This window comes from Protomyctophum bolini, assembly GCF_963924005.1.
Source record: "Protomyctophum bolini genome assembly, chromosome: 5".
Lineage (NCBI taxonomy): Eukaryota > Metazoa > Chordata > Actinopteri > Myctophiformes > Myctophidae > Protomyctophum > Protomyctophum bolini.
In genome coordinates, this window is record NC_137866.1 from 42,010,247 (window position 1) to 42,030,246 (window position 20,000).

The 20,000-nt window shown below is 44.6% G+C and overlaps 2 protein-coding genes across 2 annotated transcripts in view; one reads left to right on the forward strand and one right to left on the reverse strand.

The window, feature by feature from the left end:
- Nucleotides 1–15,245, reverse strand: part of spo11 (SPO11 initiator of meiotic double stranded breaks) — a gene marked incomplete at both ends in the record, with an annotated part of 19,392 nt that extends 4,147 nt beyond the window's left edge. Inside the window, 11 exon segments of the mRNA XM_080762973.1 lie at nucleotides 1,110–1,121; nucleotides 1,126–1,245; nucleotides 1,428–1,537; nucleotides 1,688–1,724; nucleotides 2,195–2,281; nucleotides 3,558–3,666; nucleotides 3,972–4,038; nucleotides 5,556–5,644; nucleotides 5,781–5,789; nucleotides 7,066–7,179; nucleotides 15,223–15,245. Coding sequence (XP_080619099.1) covers nucleotides 1,110–1,121; nucleotides 1,126–1,245; nucleotides 1,428–1,537; nucleotides 1,688–1,724; nucleotides 2,195–2,281; nucleotides 3,558–3,666; nucleotides 3,972–4,038; nucleotides 5,556–5,644; nucleotides 5,781–5,789; nucleotides 7,066–7,179; nucleotides 15,223–15,245 — 777 coding nt within the window.
- The window catches only part of bmp7b (bone morphogenetic protein 7b), a 32,239-nt gene continuing 27,226 nt past the window's right edge, over nucleotides 14,988–20,000 (forward strand). Inside the window, exon 1 of the mRNA XM_080764375.1 lies at nucleotides 14,988–15,698. Coding sequence (XP_080620501.1) covers nucleotides 15,308–15,698 — 391 coding nt within the window. The 5' untranslated portion in view covers nucleotides 14,988–15,307. The remainder of the gene's footprint in view (nucleotides 15,699–20,000) is intronic.

Genomic DNA, 20,000 nt, shown 5'->3' on the forward strand with positions numbered 1-20,000 from the left:
TCATGTCATGGACCCCCCAAATCAATAAAAGCCCATCTGAAACTATTCTATGCAAGGGACCCCACAATGCCCACATACATGATTTGTATCGTTAAAATATTCCACATTTTTCACATTTCCTTCCAAGATTTTCTTTAAAATAGCAGATCTACAAGCTCACAACGTGTCGCATGTGAGCTTGTAGATGCATATAGGTCTAAAGTGTTCATGTAACAAAGTCGCTTCATTTGGGCTTGTTTTCATAGCCTAAGTTGCTGATTTCTTTCGCAAAATCTGGCAACACTGGTTCTGCCGTGAGCTGGGACCAGATGGGAGAGATACTGGTCTGGGAGGGGATGGAGCAATTACGCCTGGGAGGAGAGATCACATGGACGGAAACCATCGCCAGACGCACCACCATGACACGCTGGTCAGGTGCTTCATCTGTTGTCTCCATGGATTGAAGCGATGAAATATCTCTGAAACTGAAACGTTTTTCTGCGGAATTATGTAAAATGATGAATGATGTTTCGGTATCGGCGTTCTAAACCCATGTTCGTGCTGTTTCATATACTTCCAACCAGTTAAAGATTGAGACTTTATAACCGTTGTTTTTGTGAAATATTGGGGTTTACGGTTTTACGGAAGATGCTTTGAAACAGGGATTCTATTCTATTCCTAGTTCTATTCAAATACTCCGATAACTCCGATAATCACCAATATGTTCCTTATCAAACCATTACTGCTGCCGAAGTGCAAACCGTGTGAAACTGTGCTGTACAACACCTTCGCTTTATGTTTACTTACATAGACTGAGGTTAGGGTTAGATTAGTCAACAACGCGCCGCCGTCGCTGTAAAAACAGTAGCCGTGATCAACGCACAGAATGCAGCTACTGAGATCTTGGTATGTCAGTAGACGGCTACTGAGACCATTCAATGGTCTGATTAAACGGGATCATGTCCCATTCAGTGCATTGGTAGCATTCCAAGCCTGTGTAATCTTGAAATGACTTTAATGTACATTATTCCAGTAGGACTTGAGCGTACCAGCTAAATGGGTTATGGTTACGCCTGAATCTCACAACGCGATGTACAAGCTCCCGATCAACAAGCTCACGCAATGTGCACTGCAACATCATGCATAATGAGCTTGCAACGTCATACCGTGAGGATCACCATCCACCAGAGCGAATGAGGGGACGTGTAGCGTGTCCCAAAGCTTTCGCACCATCAGCCGGGTGTTTACATCCGGAACGCCTTTACCCTGACACACACGCGCGCACATACACGCACACACACACACACACACACACACACACACACACACACAGAGACACACACACACACGCACGCACAGTCGTTAAACATGAAATGTTGAATGAAAACAGCCATATCATATTTCAAAAACCATCAAAGCAACAGTATGAAATAAGAATATAGACACACTGTGATCATGATGCATGGACCCATTTTGGAGCAGAAGTCATCATCAAGCAATCTTTGGAAGGTGGCGTCCTTCTCCACGATTAACACAAACTTTGCTGATGACACAATATCTGTTTTGGGTCAAGTTGTACTTGAAGCACGACCTTGTACACCCTCCCCTCTCCACACTGAAAAAAGTCCATCATGGCCAAGACACAAGATATTATATTTCTGTTTAAGAAGAGAAACAAAAGTCCTGAGCAAACATAATAAAAGGATACTCCTGATTCCAGCAACATTTGATGAAACTGAAACGGCCTGAAAAAAAGGGGGGAAAAAAGGAAATACATGAAAGAATGCATGAATCATTTGGATCAAATGCTTACATATCTATTTGAAACAAGAACAAAACAAAAAAAACATTATGAATAAACATTGGTGTAGCCTGCTGTGGATTGTGGCCAGACAGACGGAGCACATTATGTAATATATGTCTGGCTCATGCTTAATTTATACTCCGTTGTACGACCGAAAGTAGCAGATTTATACAATCAATACAACACATTGCGTTGTGAGACTCAGACTCGTTGTGAGCTTGTTGGTCTGCTATTTAATTGTAGTGCTGTTGCTTTGGGAAGCAACACTTTAGTGAGTGTTGCCGGACATAAATCCTGTAACATCCTGAAACGTATTGGTTAACGACACATTCTCGTACAGTATCAAACTTGTTTAGTTATACTACAATCGCATGTCAAGTGTATTTGGCTCATACTGATGTAGGAACATACAATGGAGCAGGAATGACAGTCAACCTTGGTACCGTCCTCCTCCAAGTAACACAGATCGCCTGAGATGAATCCACTGGCAGTGGCCAACTGGTGAAGGTTACACATAACGCACACGCACGCACGCACGCACGCACGCACGCACACACACACACACACACACACACACACACACACACACACACACACACACACACACACACACACACACACACACACACACACACACACACACGCACACACACACGCACACACACACACACACACACACACACACACACACACACACACACATTATATACACAAACTTTTGACACTGACTGCCTCTTTGAATCAAGTTTAATTCAATTGCCGTTTGATCACGAGAACCATAAGAGAATTGTTCCACAGGTGTTTCCCTGAGATATGAGGCAGAGAGAATTCTTAAAACACTAAACTCACACTAACACATTACACATGTGTTGGACTTGAACTCATCATAACAAAGCATATCAAAAGACGTTTTGCTACACGGTTTAATACACATGTGAGTGAGTATTAACTCTTTTCGCACACAGTCACACATGCAGCCTTCCACACCACCACCTAGGGCTGGCCATATTGTTTCGATATCATGACACGAGTCCTTTTTCCGGGACAAGCTCAAATTCACTAAAAATAGCAGATATACAATTTCTCAATGCGCAGCAATACGATGCGCTGTGAGCTTGTATATTGGCTATTTGGTATTGAGTGAAAGGAGCGGACCTAGCACAGAGCTCCCCCTTCTCCACTCAGCCAAAATCTATATTCTTATCACAATATATTATTATTTTCACAACATACAATAGCCCTAAAAAAAACCCTTCCATTCTTCTGATCACATGGCATATCCAGTGGTGTAAAGTAACTAAGCACATGTAGGTATTTTACTATTTACCTACTTGAGTATTTCCAATTTTCAAAACTTTTACTTCTACTCCACTACATCTCAGACGCAAATATAGTAATTTTACTCCACTACGATTATTTAATCTTGAGTTACTAGTATACTTTGTAGATCTGGATTATAATTACAAAACATACAATAACCACTTCAGATTTACTGTAGGCCTAAATAGATTTCAGCCTTTTTTATCGAGCTTGTAGATCTGCCATTTTCAAAAGATTTCAATTTTTTTATACATTTCATACATTTGAAAACATTCAGTAGTACTTTCTACTTTTGGTACTCAAGTAGATTTTGATACCAATACTTCTGTTTTACTCAAGTACATTTTGAATTCTGGACTTTTACTTGTAGCAGAGTATTTCTACATTGCAGTATTGATACTTTCACAAACAAAATGTGAGTGGTTTTTCCACCACTGGGCATATCAAAACGTACCACATGGAGATTCCTTCGAGATACCCTGAGCATGCAAGAGATGTCGTCCACGATACGATCCACAGCTCTCTGAGAGACAAACAGCTTTGTGTCACTGTAATAGATGTCCCTGTAGAAACATGGCAAAACTATGACTGTCAAGGGCAACTTTGACAAATGTTACACTGTTTAATATGCTTCAATTATAAACTGACTAAATAAAGTCAATACAAAACCTCTCAGACAATATGGTTTGGCTTAACCACTAATGCCCTATTTAAGCCCTCACAAAATGTTAGACAGCAGAATAGCAGTTCTACAAGCTCCAAAAACTAAATATTTTGAACTTTAAAAAAGATGTTCACCTGGCTATAATGCCAAAATAAAGGTCACTGAGTGCCAAATGTGCAGACTTTGAAAATAGATGAGAAATACCTTTTTGTTGCATACGAGTTGCTCTGGACAAGTTTGTAAATTATTTCCAGAATCTTGATGAAGTGCGCTACAGAAAAACAAATCAATTAAAAAAAAAGCATGACTGTGATCTGGCATATTTATGTCCCAGACTATACTGTGTTTTCTTTATTCTTTTCAAGGAAGCAACTGGATTCCATTTATTTCAGAACAATATAAAAACTCTACTTGCAGAGATACAGTGAGTACGTAATAGCGTTATAGCGAAGTCCTGTACTGATTAATTGGATCCAATCACTGTACTTAATTTATTTTATTTATTTATTTTACAATGTAATCTGGGAAAATGGATTGTTTATAAATGCAAGTGATATAAAGGCTAAGGATGTTTTGACTCTCCAGAACTTTATTTGTTGCCGTTTTTGATATGATCCCATATCTGTATGCACGTGTGAGTACATGTGCAATACATGACTGTTTAAATGACATGTGTTTGCAAGCAGAAGATTAAAACATGGGTGGGACGGAGGAGAATGATTGTTATGTTATGTCAACAATATTCTCATGAGTGATAGTGTCATTCTCCTATGAATAATGGAATTGTATTTACTTTCAGTTGTAATTAAGATGATGTCTGGCAACATGTGATCTGTTGCTATTTTATTGATTTGAAAACATAATAAAGTAGAACTAGTGTGGTTGCACTGACAACCTGGCTGGGAAATGAATTCCGTCTTGAATTCTTCATGAATTTGTTGCTCTTCATGTGGGAAGACATTTGCACACTTATACACTTATACTAGAACGTTCTGTTCTTGATGAATTCTTTCTTGCCATTTATATTACATATTGTGATGTCACTCCTGTTTGATTGGACATTATATTGTCCAATCAGAAAAGGAACAGAAGATGGACTTTTGGTGTTACAGAAAGAGTTACAAAAAAACATCCATTGAACTCAATGAAAAAAAAAGAAAGAGGTTTACTTGAGTGGCAAATCGAGTGGCAAAGTGAGTTTAACGTTGTTTAATGCAGATATGACTTTTCTGTTTGGATGTATGGCCTGTCAAGGCCAGAAAGTACTTTTTTGCCACTCAGTAGGCGTTCCCGCATAACTTCCGGGTATGATGATGATGTCACACGCATACCCTGTGTGTAAAGAATGTTTAACGGAATCAAACATCCATGATAAAGTGGGTTTATCATCTTTATTTAAAAAAATAGTGAAATCCAGTAATAATTCAAAAACATGCATCAAATGGCTGCACGCTTTGTAAAATGGTTAAAAGTAATGTTAAGTAAAACCTTCCGTACATACCAGACCAAAGCTTTGTTCAATGTATACATACAGTACATAACATAACATTTATAAAGCAGTGGTTCTCTTATAAAGTGGGGTCCCAGGACCCTCTGGGTTCCTTGAGGGGGCTCTAAATGGACACTTTACAGGTCTGTAACTTTGAGAGTGTACAAATGGAATCAAATGGACCATTTGTACACTCTCAGAGTTATGGCAGTCCTTGAAATTAAGAAAAAACTTTGAGAACCACATACTGTAAAGGCGATGTGGAATGTGGAAAAGTGTGTGAGTGCTTTTTTTCTTACCAAATCTAGTGGCAGACGTGGGATCGTCGCAGCGAATTGTGGAGCAAATGCTTTCTGTACTCATCAGAAGACCAACATCATTGTCAAAACTGTAAAAGGGAAATCAGAAAAAAAAGAAGAAAAAAAAAGAAGAAAAGATAAATCAATTTACAACTCAAGTGGAAAATAGTGGAGGGGGTGGGGTCCATGAAAGAATTCCACACAGATCATACATGGAACACTCACCCCTGACAGTTTCAGCCCCCCACCTGCTAGCCTTGGAAAAATCCCTAGACCCTGGGGGCTACTACCTGTGAGAGAGCCCCCCCTCCCTCCCCCTCAGCATGTTGTTTCCTCCGGGAAACCTTTGGCTCTCAAACTGTGAGATTCTCACTTTTGAAAGGGCCCGAGCTAGAATGTGCTTTAAGCTGCATGAGGTTTGATCTAAAGTCGACTCGACAGTATGCTTTGTTCTGAGCATGAGGTCCCCACAGCCTAGGCACATTAAAGACCTCAGCAAACCACCAGATTTGTGTGTGTGGTTGGGTGTGTGTGTGCCTGTGTATGTGTGGGTGGCTGGGTGGCTGGGTGTGTTTTTGGGTGTGGGTACGCATGTGTGGACAACACACACACACACACACACACACACACACACACACACACACACACACACACACACACACTGACGCACACACACAAATCTGCAGAACAGCGCATTTCAATTCCTTATCAAAGTGACATCTTTTAAGATAAGCAGGCAGGAATTCAGTCCCTTCAACTTCGATCTCTGGGAGTCAAGGATCAAGATGAAGTTGTTGTTTTTTTAAATCATTTGTTTAGCTCTCAGTTCAAGCACGATGGTATAACGTTGCTGTCGCCGTCGGGTGGAAGCCTGTATGTCCAAAACAGTTCTTTTTCACTTGATTGTGAACTTGTCATGTGCTATTTTCACTACTATTGTGCGACACTCTAGTATGATGGAGTATTACTACATTCATTTACCTAAGAAAAATAGGTAAAAAACATAAACATAAAAAAGTAAAAAATAAATATGGACATAAGAGGTTTCTGCCCAACAGTGACGATAACTTAAGACTGCAAAGAAGCACTGATTTCCTCTGTAAATAAATGAACGATGCAGTAATTTCAACAGCTTGTGTGGCCTGACCTCCCACAGAATTCTATGTGGGCAATTGTTGATATGTTTTTTATACAAGATGAATGCATGTGTTTATCTTGTAAATGTCAGAGAGCTTACATGGCTGCCACACAGACGGTGTCGTAACGTTAATACCAGGGGCACAACAGTTAATTAAAAAATAATCAATTTTAATACAATAATCGAATAATCAAATAGCATAAGCCTGCAACAGTTAACCACTTTAAACCTGGCATCGCTATTTTGGGCGTGTCATTATTGGTGAAAATAAAAAAAAGAAGTACGTGAAAACAGAAGATCTACAAGTCAAGATCTATCAAGAATAAAGATGTGATGCGTTGTGAGCTTGAGATCTGCTATTCTAGCTATTACCTCACATTGGCCCAAATGGACCTGTTGGGCACCTTGAGGACCGGAGCTTCCCCTTTAGACAGACTGGTCACAAGTCCCTGGATGACTCCTTCAATCTGCCTCAGGACCTCCTGGCTGTGGGGTTCATGACAATACAATAGCTCTGGTCCATAGCTCAACTATCACTATCAACTTAGCACAACTGAACTGAAAGTAGTGTAGTCTATAGCTGTAGTGTGGTCATTTTACACATTTGGCTGAAACCTGACAGAAGAGATACAGTAAATATGGGCCTATTTGTATTTGACCGCAGACCCCCATCTGAAATATTTTGTGACAGGACCCTCCAAAATTGTCCATATTAATTTTGTTCAACTACAAGCTCTATTTTATTTTCAAATAGTCGATGTAGCTAAGGCCCAAACCACAGTACCACTGTACCACACACACCATGAGGGTCTCATTGGGACAAAACGTTTTTTAAGGTAAACCCATATATACTCTAAGTAAGGGAAAACCACACCAATACAACTTCTTGCAACTCAATGAGTTGCATTGGTGTGGTCACTGGTTGGTTTGTCCCAATGCGACCCTTTGGTGTGGTTTGGGCTATGGGCGCGTTCGGAAATATATAGCACACTGCATGCACACTGTGCTGTGCAATGCAAACTAATAGGCGAGTGCGCTCCGGTGGGGTAAAATTGCTGTCAGTAAGGCGTCAGTTAGCTGCTAGCTTCCTTTGTGTCCTTTTTAACTTTTAGTTAGCTGGTGTAAGCTCACCTGTCTGTTTCCTCGCCGACAACATGGTCAGTGCGTTCTTTAGATAACAATTCTACTCGTAGTCTGTCAATTTCAGCAAACTGTTCCATCATTGAGTAGCCACGCGTGAAGAGCCTAGAAGGCTCTTACGTTATGACGTATCCAGAAAGAAAGGCAGTGAGTGAGGTGAGAGAGAGAGAGAGAGAGAGAGAGAGAGAGAGAGTGTGTAGGCTACTGTGTGTGTGTGTGTGTGTGTGTGTGTGTGTGTGAGTGTGTGTGCGTGTGCGTGTGCGTGTGCGTGCGTGCTATTTGTGTTATTTTTTGCAATATTTGACATTTTGTGGGCCATGATGTCCCGCCATAGCTTAATTAAAGGACCACTTCACCACTTTTTAACCTATCTTCATATAATTGGTCCTCACTAAAATGCATGATAAAATACCCCAAAAAAATCCTACTCAGTCTGTGTCTCAGGAGGGCTGTGGGCAGTTCAGAAACCCGTCCACCAGTGACATGATCGTTAGGCAGATCTTTAATTTTAAACAAGATTCTTTTAATTATTATAATTTAGATTGTTATTATCGTGAGAATGATGGCTTCCATTTTCGCATTGCAACCATGGCACTGGTGGACGAGTTTCTGAACTGCCCACAGCCGTCCCAAGACACAGACCGAGTAGAAATGAACACACACGCGCGCGCACACACACGCACACACACACACACACACACACACACACACACACACACACACACACACACACACACACACAGACACACATTCACACACACACACACACACAAACACACACATGCACAAATGCACGGACACACACACGCTGTAACACGCACACACACTCCCTCTTTAGTTCTCATTTGGGAGCATTAGTGGGCTTATAATATTGGAATCATGATGTCACTACAGAGAAACCAGCTTAGATCCCAGAATATTAGGTCATTCACCATCATTGGGAGTCCCCCACCCCACCTTGTTAAGATGTGCTGGCAGGCAGGCATGCTGTGTGTGTTTGTGGAGCGCAGTGTGCTGAAGGCCTGTTTGGAACGTGTGGGAGCAAAGATCTAAAGAGAGGAGGTCTGTGCCCCTGACCTGACCCTGAATAGCTCCTAACGGGCAGCTTGTCTCCTGAGTGGCTTTGACAAGCTGCTTCCTTGGTAATGTCTCTTAATTGTTAAGTAATTGCTATCTCTCAGTGACGTGGGATGACCTTTCAGCTATACTTGACCAGAAAGAAAATAAGAAAAAGGATGGCCACAAAACTTGGGGCCCCTGGAAGACAGTGCAGGGAAGAATAACTAAGTACATTAATCAAGTACTGTACTTTGATGTACTTTTATTTACCCCAGTGTTTCCATTTCATGATACTTCATGAATACTTCTACTACACTACATCTCAGAATCAAGTTTTGTACTTTTTACATTTATTTGACAGCTCTTTACGGTAGGCCTATAGTTAGGCCTACTAGTTACTTTGCAGATTTAGAATGCAGAAAATTATTAGGCCTATAGTTAGGCCTACTAGTTACTTTGCAGATTTAGAATGCAGCAAATTATTAATCTAAAATCTGATCTACAAGCTCATAACCCGATAAAATAGGGCTTAATTAGTTTATGATCAATATAATTACAGTCCAACATTATAAATAAGATTTTGAATGCAGGACATTTTACTTGTATAACAAAGTATGTTTAAACTGTGGTATTGTTACTTTTACTTAAATACTTCCAGCACCATATCCATCGGCTCATAACTTAGATCTGCTGTATAACTTGGAATATCTTGAAACATTTTAACAACACAAATCTTGTATTTTCTTGGCATAACATATGCCGCACAAAACAAAAAATGCACCCGCAACTACCAATAAGTACTAGTGACTTTACAGAAACACAAACACAAACTCGCTTATAATATAAGCAGAGCTGGCAACGCTGACTTCTTCCACCACTGCTTCCATCCCTGAAAGGCGGAGGAGACCCCTGGCGTTTTCCCCGGGCTGGGAGAGAGTTCTGTGAAGTGTGAGGCTCTGAGCTGAGGAGACAGAGTGCAACGAGTCATGTGCTGGTCTCGGGACGAGCGTTTGTGCCGGGCAGAAGAGGGGGGGGGGGGGCACAAGGTGGTGGTGGGAGGGGTCAGTGCGGGCTGGGGGGGGGGGGGGGGGGGGGACTGCCGGGTCAGAGGAAAGAGAGTGGAGGTGCAGGTGAGGGGGATTAGCTGTGGCTAGAGGCCCAAAGAAACTAAATACAGATCTGTCAACCTAATCCTCACAAATAGAAAACAGAGCCACCCAGACCCCCTCCCGCCCACCACCCCACCCCCCCCCCCCACCCCCTTAACAATCCACCAGCCACAAAACACACACACACACACACACACACACACACACACACACACACACACACACACACACACACACACACACACACACGCATATCTTCCTAACGCAGGCTCTCCTGTTCCTCTGTTTCTCATCAGCGTTTAGCCCAGGCCAGTCCCCCCACCCTCCCACCACCCCCGGCCAGCGGTGGCGGTGGCAGCCCACTCCTCTGGGCCAGCATGCCGGTGACTGATCACCCAGGGCTCTACCCCAGATTGACAGCTGAGTACAGGCTCACAGAGTGACGAGAAAAAGGCCTCTCTCTCTCGCGCGCCACAGAGACAAGGATCTAAATGAGGAACTCAGAGGCCGGGCATTTTTTATCAAGCCCTCACACCTCGGTAATGGACACTGATAAAGTGCACGGCCCCAGCCCCGTCGAGCGGGCACAGAGTCAGGCCTGCATGCCTTCTGCTGATGACACACAAGTGACAGGGTAAGTGAGTGATAACATCCTGCTAGTGGATAAGCCTTACTCAGCTGGGCATTAAGTAAACGCTATCTGGCTGTCAACGGCCCCAAACATAACTGATTTGGGGTCTGGCCTGGTAGGACCGCTGAGAGCCATGAATCAGATCCAACCCACGCCGGTGTTCCATGAGCGCCATATCCTGCTGCAGACAGACAGACAGGAGAAAGAGGAGACAGGGGAAAGTAGTCAGTGAGTGACAGAAAGGAGTAATGCAGGTGCATGGTTTCAAATGTCTTCATCGCCCAAGAAGCTCAGAAGGAAGCGTGTGCCGGACGTGGACGCACAAGTTTTCGTCACGCGATGCGAGTCGATTCTTTGGTCTTGTTAATGTCGAGCTCAGTGTCTCAGAACGTGAGTATATAGGCCTATAGGATGGTTACAGAGAGTGGGATCTTCAAAAGGAACAGGGCTGCCGCCCCCTCTCTGCTGCCTGTCTCACAGCTGTGTCTCATATGTTCATATATGGGGCCCTGGAAGTGTCAGACACCAGAAGGGGAACATTTGCAATTGCTCAGCCCCACCTGGGCAGGCTGTTTTAACAGGCCGCTGGGCTCTATGGTGCGCACAGTGGGGGCCATGCCCAAAATGTAGACGAGAGCGGATGGAGCAGTCAGACGCGGCGGTGGGGGGTGTTTGGGAGGAGAGGAAAAAATGCCCCCTCCCCTGTTCCTGCACCCCGAACCTGCACTGCTTCATTTGAGGGTCAGTTTACCTTGAAAAGAAGGTTTTTTCTGTACCCTCTCGACGGGTTTCCTCGGGCGGACACCTCCGGCTCCTACATCTCAAACTTCGTCCCCCCCATGTCCATGAGAATTCAAAAGGACTGCCTCCTGTCAGTTACCGTGGCAACATGCAACATAAATATTAACCTGACTTCTGAACCCATCCTTTGATCTGGTCAAAAAATAAATAATAATAATAATACAAAATAAGAAATAAAGGGGAGAAAAATGGAAAGAGTCCTATAACCTTCTACAGAAAAGAGTTCATGAAACCAAATGGGCGGGCCCATTTTGTTCCATTTGCATGCAAATGGTGAAATGAACACTTGGTGATTTTACCGTGTTAACACGCGGACAAAGGGACAGTGAGAGAAAGTCTTCCACGGGGAGTGTCAGTGTGTTTGTGGTGAGTGTGAGAGAGCTTCACTCCACTGCTGTGTGGTCTTCCACAGTGTCATGCTCTAACCTGCAGGAGCAGGGAGGTGTGTATTTGTGCAGGCGGGCCAAGACCAAAGCGGGAGGCGTGTGTTTCTGTGTGTGTGTGTGTGTGTGTGTGTGTGTGTGTGTGTGTGTGTGTGTGTGTGTGTGTGTGTGTGTGTGTGTGTGTGTGTGTGTGCGCGCGCACACGTGCGCATGTGTGTCTATGAGTGCGAGCACGCGCCCGCGTGCACCGAGTGCTGCAGGGCAGGAGGTGAGTTTTAACCATGCGGGGATTAAAGAGAAATACCTGACATAATGGAGAAAATGGAGCCAAAGGGAGGAACAATAGACCGTGCACGCATCTGTATTGATGCTTAAGTCTTGTTTCGGTCAGTGTAAAGATGTTGTTTGGGATCCTGTGTCTGTGTAAACCCAGCGGGGTGAATCATCGGTTCATGAGCGCGGACCTGCAGCTTTACGGCTTTGTTGTCCAGAGAGCGTTTAATAGTAATAGACTTGCCAGTGCATTAGTCACTCCTTCTGTATTTTATTCTTCCACTCTATCAGACCCTCACAGATGTGTTAGCGCTCTTTGTGTACGTGTGTGTGTGTGTGTGTGTGTGTGTGTGTGTGTGTGTGTGTGTGTGTGTGTGTGTGTGTGTGTGTGTGTGTGTGTGTGTGTGTGTGTGTGTGTGTGTGTGTGTAGGAGTGGACGAAGAAAGAAAGAAAGAGAGATGGAGAGAGAGAGAGAGAGAGAGAGAGAGAGGAGAAACGCACAGAGCCAGAGAGGAAGAACAAGAGACGTAGTAGTGAACGACAGAGGGTTCAAACACTGTTTGTTCTGCTTTACTTCCCCTGGTCAAAGGCCCCTCAGTGCAGCTGGCCCAGGCCTGGCCCCGGTCTGTGCCCACTGTTTACTGTGACTGTCACCGGGGCCATGGAGGTCCAAACAAAGGGGGGTCTGTTCCTATTGTCCAGGCCCAAAGTGTCAGCCCCTCTCTGGGCACTGACTGAGGCCAGGCCTGGGGGTTGCTGGAGAAAAGGGACAGGAGCTCAGCCCTCCCATGCCCCACAGCAAGAGGGAGCGAGGGAGGGAGGGAGAGAGAGACAGAGAGAGAGAGAGGGAGAGATAGATGTATAGTTACTATATAACTGAAACCAAGTCTCTTTCATGTCCTCTGTCGGAAACTGCTGTAATGTAAACACCTGCGGCTATTAGCTGATTCTATCTGAGCGACCGGATAGCAATGTTTATATGTAACAGGCTACTGCTGAAAGGCCATTTAAAAAGCAATAGAGTGTCTCTGGCAGATGATAATGAAAAAAAAAGAGTAGGAGCAGGCTGCATATAGGCATTCTGGCAAACTATATTGAATTGTCATCGGAGGAAAAAAAGGGGGTGCGGAAGTCCTTTGAAGATGAGACCAGACACTTTAAAGTGGACATGGAGGTGAGATTCATCTGGAAGACCCCGAGACACGCCCCCCAACCCCCACCATCCTCTGCTTGCAATTATAGCTCGGAATCTGGCTGCCTCTCTTGCTGTGTGCCATTGAAGTCTTAATTTTATTGTCATAAAATTACCTGGCAAGCTGCAGTCTTAAAACATCTCTCCACTACAAAGCCATTAAAACCAGTCTCTATATATGTAACCCCCCCACTGCCCTTTCCACAGCAAAAAAGGAGGGTGGTGGTGGTGGGGTGGGGGGGATGAGCTCTCACCACATAAAGTGGCCATTAACGGTGGAGAAGGCCATCTGAAATCCCTCCGCCTGCATATGGGCGAGAGGCGAGCAGAGAGCATGCGAGGGTCAGGAGCGTCCCATTAAAGTGTGGTGTTTAAGAGGTGCTGGGGCCAGAGGGGCAGACAGACCGATGCAGCCAGGGAGGAGGCAGCTGCCAAACATCTGCACGTACCCCTCTCTCTCTCTCTCTCTGCATGTCATGTGCGCTGCATGCTTTTGTGTCATAGACTTCCTGCTCCAACACTTGGGGACACGGCGGCTGAAAGGGCTTTCCAGAATGCATTGCACAGGCACTGTATATCAATCGTCTATGACATGATGGCCCTTAATTCCTCCTGCCTATAATTTAGAACCGACTTGAACCCCTTTAAACCCAAACCAGCCATGGTCCACCAGGCTGCTCTTTTTCCTTCTACACCAAAGCTCTTTGCCGAAAATAGTAAGTAAATTGACTCTATGATAATGAGAGCCAACCCAGGGCAAAGCCAGGAGGGGAAAGAAGCGCACCACCTACGTAGACACACTGCGGCGCGACACTACAGTTTAGCTAGCAACACTAGAGCTCAAGAACCTGATGTTAGATGTAGGGAAGTGTGGAGGGCAGTGATCCATGGAGTCCCCGAGTTGGTGTTGGCTAGACCTCACTATCACAGTAACTAACTAACTAACTAACTAACTAACTAACAGAGGATCCCTGTTGAGGACCTGTTGAGGATGTTGCCTTGCGAGGAGTTGTGAGCTTGTAGATCTGCTATTCTCAGTGAACCTTTGACCCCAGCATATATAGGGATGCTATAGGTTCATCTGGTTAAATCTTCCTCCACCCGTGTGTGCCAAGATAATCAGCAAGTGCACCTGCAGATCACAGGGAAACTATTATACTGACAACATTGCGTGTTACATGTTTCAACCTCTCTCCCACACACAGTATTCTAGTATTCAGCCGCACAGCCAAATAATTGCCCTATGATTTACCTCCTTAAAGGCAAATAATTACCCCATGATACGAGCAGTCTGTTATTTTCCATAAGCACACTAACACTGAAATGTCTATTGTCACTGTCTGCATGTCTGTCATTACTGAGTCCACAGTACACAATCCATCCATATAGACAGACAGACAGGCAGTGCACCTGGGAACAGGAGGGGCTTGCATGAATATATAGCTCACTTTAACAGGAGAGGAAATATATTACAAATGTCAACTTGTCATCATAACCTGGTTATTTGCACATGTATCCACCTCAAGCCATTTCACCCCCTCCTCCTCCCTCTCTCTCTCTCTCTCTCTCTCTCTCTCTTTCTCTCTCTCTCTCTCTCGCTCTCTCTCTCTCTCTCTCTCTCTCTCTCTCTCTCTCTCTCTCTCTGCCGCTCCACCCAGCACATAGCGCCTCCTCGTTGCGTCCTGCTCTCAGCCGAACGACACACGTCTCATCGCAAGCTGAGCTCCCGTCTCCCCCGACCGACAGCAGTAGCAGACAGAGTGCATAAAAGGCTATTGGTTGCTGCTGGTTTTGGAGTGTCGTAGATGTGAACGCAGGTCCGTGATCAGAGTTCGGGCTCTGATATCAATTAAAAGGAGGGCTGAAAGTTGACTTGATGTTCCATTCGGGAACGCTTCCCTCAACATGAGGGTCCGTCTTTGATTTGGATATTGAACATACCTGTCGCGAAGTTCAATATCCATCTGGGAGTTTCGGGAAGAGAGAACTTGCGAGGGGCGCAATTACGCACGGACGGCATTTGCAAATGGATAGGCGCGCTCCAGCGTTGTTCCTCCTGTGGGGGTACTACTGCGTCCTGGCGGATAGCGTCTTTGCCAACTTCACCCTGGACAACGAGGTCCACTCGAGCTTCATCCACCGTCGGCTAAAGAGCCAGGAGCGCAGGGAGATGCAGCGCGAGATCCTCTCTATCCTCGGCCTGCCGCACCGGCCGCGACCCCACCTCCACGGGAAGCACAACGCGGCCCCCATGTTCATGTTGGACCTGTACAATGCCATGTCCACGGAGGGGGACGAGGACAGATATTCCTACCCCTACAAGCCCGTCTTTACCACCCAGGGCCCCCCGATAGCCAGTCTGCAAGACAACAACTTCTTGAATGATGCGGACATGGTCATGAGCTTCGTTAATTTAGGTAGGATTTGATCTTTTTTATCATAATCATATCAAGTGCACAATGTTTCATTGAATTTGTATTTGTAGCTAGTTACTGTGGCTATTCAAATAAGGCCCAAGTTTCAGTTATTATTGTCGTATCTGGAATCAATAATTCATATGTGTGAACCAATTTACACGACATTATTATTGACAATATAATCATACATCCAATATAGTTAAAATTATCAGTGCAAGGGCTATGATATGGGTTTCTAAGTCGCCTCTAAACTAAAGCATGGAGGAATTTGTGTGATGGCTGGCATGCTATTTTGAAACTGTTTCACCTGTTGAGCAGGCCATGTATTATCTATAATAGAGTACCTCTGCACCATGTGTGTGTACACAGAAGGACAATCACCATGTTTACTGGGTATTAGCTGTTATCTAGCTAATGCCTATAGGAGTGGCACATTCCCGTGTGTCGCTGCTGTCTCTCAAACAGGTGTGAAACATGCAATAATTCAGGCGCGGGGCAGTGCGTGTGTGTGTGTGTCAGGTGTTATCTAGGCTACAGGGGTCATTCAACAGCAGAGTGGGTTCAAAGTGCACTGGTCCTCCCTCATGCACACTGACAAATTGACAATACACAATCATGGCAATCAATGAAGGTCAAAATTGAGTTTGGTCATGCAGGCCCTGTCTTTTTATAACTATAATGTTCTTGTATAAGGCCTACACTACATTCTTTCCAACTCAGCAGTTTCGATCAGTTTCAAGTGTTGGCTGTTGAAATGGTATGCCGTTTGTTTCAACACCACTTACCTTATCTAATCGGTTTGTTTTATTGAAATCCCACAGTCTTGCCTCTTGGTCTATTTTATTGCAGTCAGCACCTTGCCGGGTGGCAGAGCAAATAATCACAACATTAACAGGCAGTGTCAGATTTATGGAAAGATAAACACATTATCATGATTCAGTTTGCTCAACAAATTATGCAGTCACTGCAATTGCCCATGCACGTCGTGGTCCAGTGGAGTTGTGATTTATTGTTTCATTTGATAAACCTTTCCCATGATTTGGCACACGCACGGTTTTCAGACACTCTAGCCTCGGGCCAGACGGAATCAATCCACAAGTCAGTTTAACTATGAACAAACAAAGCAGAGGCTTCCGTAGAGAGCTGCGAAGATCGTTTTAATCCTGGAAAGATCATTGTTGAACTGCATTGGCAAGAGAAAGGGAGGTGACACTGGTTCCTCCGTTGCACTGTGTAATTACTGTGGGAGCTGCTGCATTGTGACTATTTTTGACAGGCTGTGACACAGAAGGATCTGACCACAGCGGCTTGCAAAGTCAAGGGCCTCTTCACTCAGACCAAGGCTGTAGTGAGCTGGCAAGGAAGGAGGGAGCGTGCAATGGGGAACAGTAATACAATATAGTCAGCTTGGACTTCTGACAGTCTCCTTCTAAGTAGCTATTCTATCAAAGCAAAGGTGGCTCACATCAGCTCGGGATGAAAGGATCAAAAACAAGTAATTGTTTCTTGTATCATTTAACCACTTAAACCTTTTTCACCAGGGGCTCTATATAGGTCTGCTACTTTTTCCTTCACCCGCAAAAGTCTTTCCAAAATATGTTGTGACTTGTGAGCTTATAGATCTGATATTTTCACAGAATGTTCGTCCCAGCTTAGGGACACTTGGTTTCAAGTGGTTAAAGCTGCTCAGTGACACAGCATGGCGCCTGTGTGTTGAACAAAGGCTTTAATAAAAGTCAGGTTGGAATTCTTGTCAAGAATCACTTTCACGCATCCTTTTGAGCTCAAACCCGTAGGATAATTTTATTACCGAGTTCCACAGAGGCCATTTTCCCTTCGCCCCAGGTCGAGTTCCACTCGTGGCATGCCATATCCCTGTTACCGTATATATCAAATTATCCGTGTCACTCATTTGGATATAAAGTGGCCGCTTGTCTTAACTATGTCAATGCCATCTGCCGCGTGTTGTGTCTGTCAATAGGCTTCATTGTTATGGTTCTTCCTGGGTCTCATGTGATACCATCAGAGCCCGGCTAGATTCAGTACAGCAGATAGCATGCCGATTCATTACCCTTCACACGAAAGAGGGAGAGACAGTGAGGGAGAGAGAGATATGGGACAGAATGACTAGTACTACATTGACTATAAGGCCCACACGTACATTCCATTCATTTAGCTTGTGTTCACAAACACCATGCAAAGGTGCATCTGTCAGACGTAGTGGTGTGGGAAGTGACTGGTCTGCTTTTATGGGCTGGTTTGGATTTTAGTCTTAAAACTAAATATTATGACAAGGGAGTATCTGATTTCACTCATACAGTTTTCATAGTACTAGAGAGAGGTCAAGAGGAGAGAGGAGAGGAGAGCTAGGACAGGAGAGGAGTGGTGACACAAAAGGGCTGAGTGCATACAGTATTTATGGCATATGACCTTTATTCATGAAATAACTCACAGTACAGTTACAGTACAATAACAGTACAATAAGTGTACTGGAGGACATCTGTTCCAGTGAATCCTTATCACCACTCTGTGAATTACCATATCATCCTGCAATGTTTTATACCCTTCTGTTCAATTGAGGTCAACCTCATTATTCTCAATGATCAACTTTCTAATGATAAACTGACACTGTTTCCTCTTTGCTTAAACAACAACAATGTATGCACTTCCGATCCACTTCAGTGTTTTTAACAATGTTGTACCATTACAAATTGGTATAAGCTAACTAAAATCCTTCTATTAAACATGATTGATTGCCACTCTTGGGAGCGGATATACAGTATGCTGTCAGTGTGTGTGTGTGTGTGTGTGTGTGTGTGTGTGTGTGTGTGTGTGTGTGTGTGTGTGTGTACTGCCGAGGCCAGTGTAGCTGGCCAGGGTGGGACAGGCCCCAGGGCCCGGGACGTCCTCTCTCTCTGAGTCACCTCAGTTTAAAAGCCCAGCTGTGTAAATGGCTTACAGCATACATTTAGAATGTGCATGGCTACACGCAACACGGGTCACCCCAACGCTGGGTGTGCTCGCGCGACACGCAAAGATAACATGCCAACAGCTTGAGACAACACATCCTCCATCTCTGCATCCCACAGTGGCACTTTGCGTCTGTCAAAGCGCCATGATGAGCAATGATGTTTTCTTTTTGTTACTGTTTGTTGCTGAAGTGATTAATCTAGGACCCTAAATGACTAGAAAATAAAAATCCTCATCCCTCTCTCTCTCTCACACACACACAGTCACACACACACACGTACGCACGCACACACACATGCACGCGCTGGCACGCAAGCTCACAACTGCGTATTCGATAATTGTATAATATGGTCCCAGGCATCCCTAGTGGCATTAGCTGTTAGCCGCAATGAATTAAAGCATTTCCCCTCAACAAACCACAGCTTCCAGGGCTTCGGTTATGCTTGGCTTCTATTGGCCTCTGCCTAGTTCCACCACACTTTAACGTCGACTCACGCAAGCACGCACGCACTCACACATAAACAAACACACACACTCGTTGCAACCAGTACGCCCGGAGGGCAGGCAGGGTGACTTAGATGTCTGCTATTTGCATCCTGCACGGCAGATTAACAGTAGCGACACTGTCACCAGTGTGTGTAGGAGGTTTACAGCCTGTTTATCCCAGGTGTAAGTCCTTACTGTAAAATGTTATCATCAAATGTGTTAGTCACTGCTTCCTCCTTTCCCCTGTTCTCATGCAACCCTGCATGGATTAAACTATAGCCTAAGGTAATTGTGAGGAAATGAGTGTTCCTTTTGTGTGTGTGTTTGTGTGTGCGTGCGTGCACGATTGTGCATATTGTGTGTGACATGTGTTTGAGAGATGAAGCGAGAGAGAGACAGCATGCTCGTGCATGTGTGTGTGTGTCGTCTGTGTGTGTGTGTGTGTGTGTGTGTGTGTGTGTGTGTGTGCGTGTGTGTGTGTGTGTGTGTGTGTGTGTGTGTGTGTGTGTGTGTGTGTGTGTGTGTGTGTGTGTGTGTGTGTGTGCGATTGTGCGTGCTTGTATAATATGTATGCATAAACATTATGAAACTGTGCTCGTTCATCCTGTGGCATATTCAGTAAGTTGAAACCTAACCCCAGGTCGATGGGTCCCTGGGTGTGTGTGTGTGTGTGTGTGTGTGTGTGTGTGTGTGTGAGGTTGATGGGTCCCTGGGTGCGTGGATGTGTGTGTGTGTGTGTGTGTGTGTGTGAGGTTGATGGGTCCCTGGGTGTGTGTGCTATAGCCCTGCTGTACGTTAGCCCATTTGGAGGGAGGGGGGCTGTTGGGACCTCATAATGCATCGATG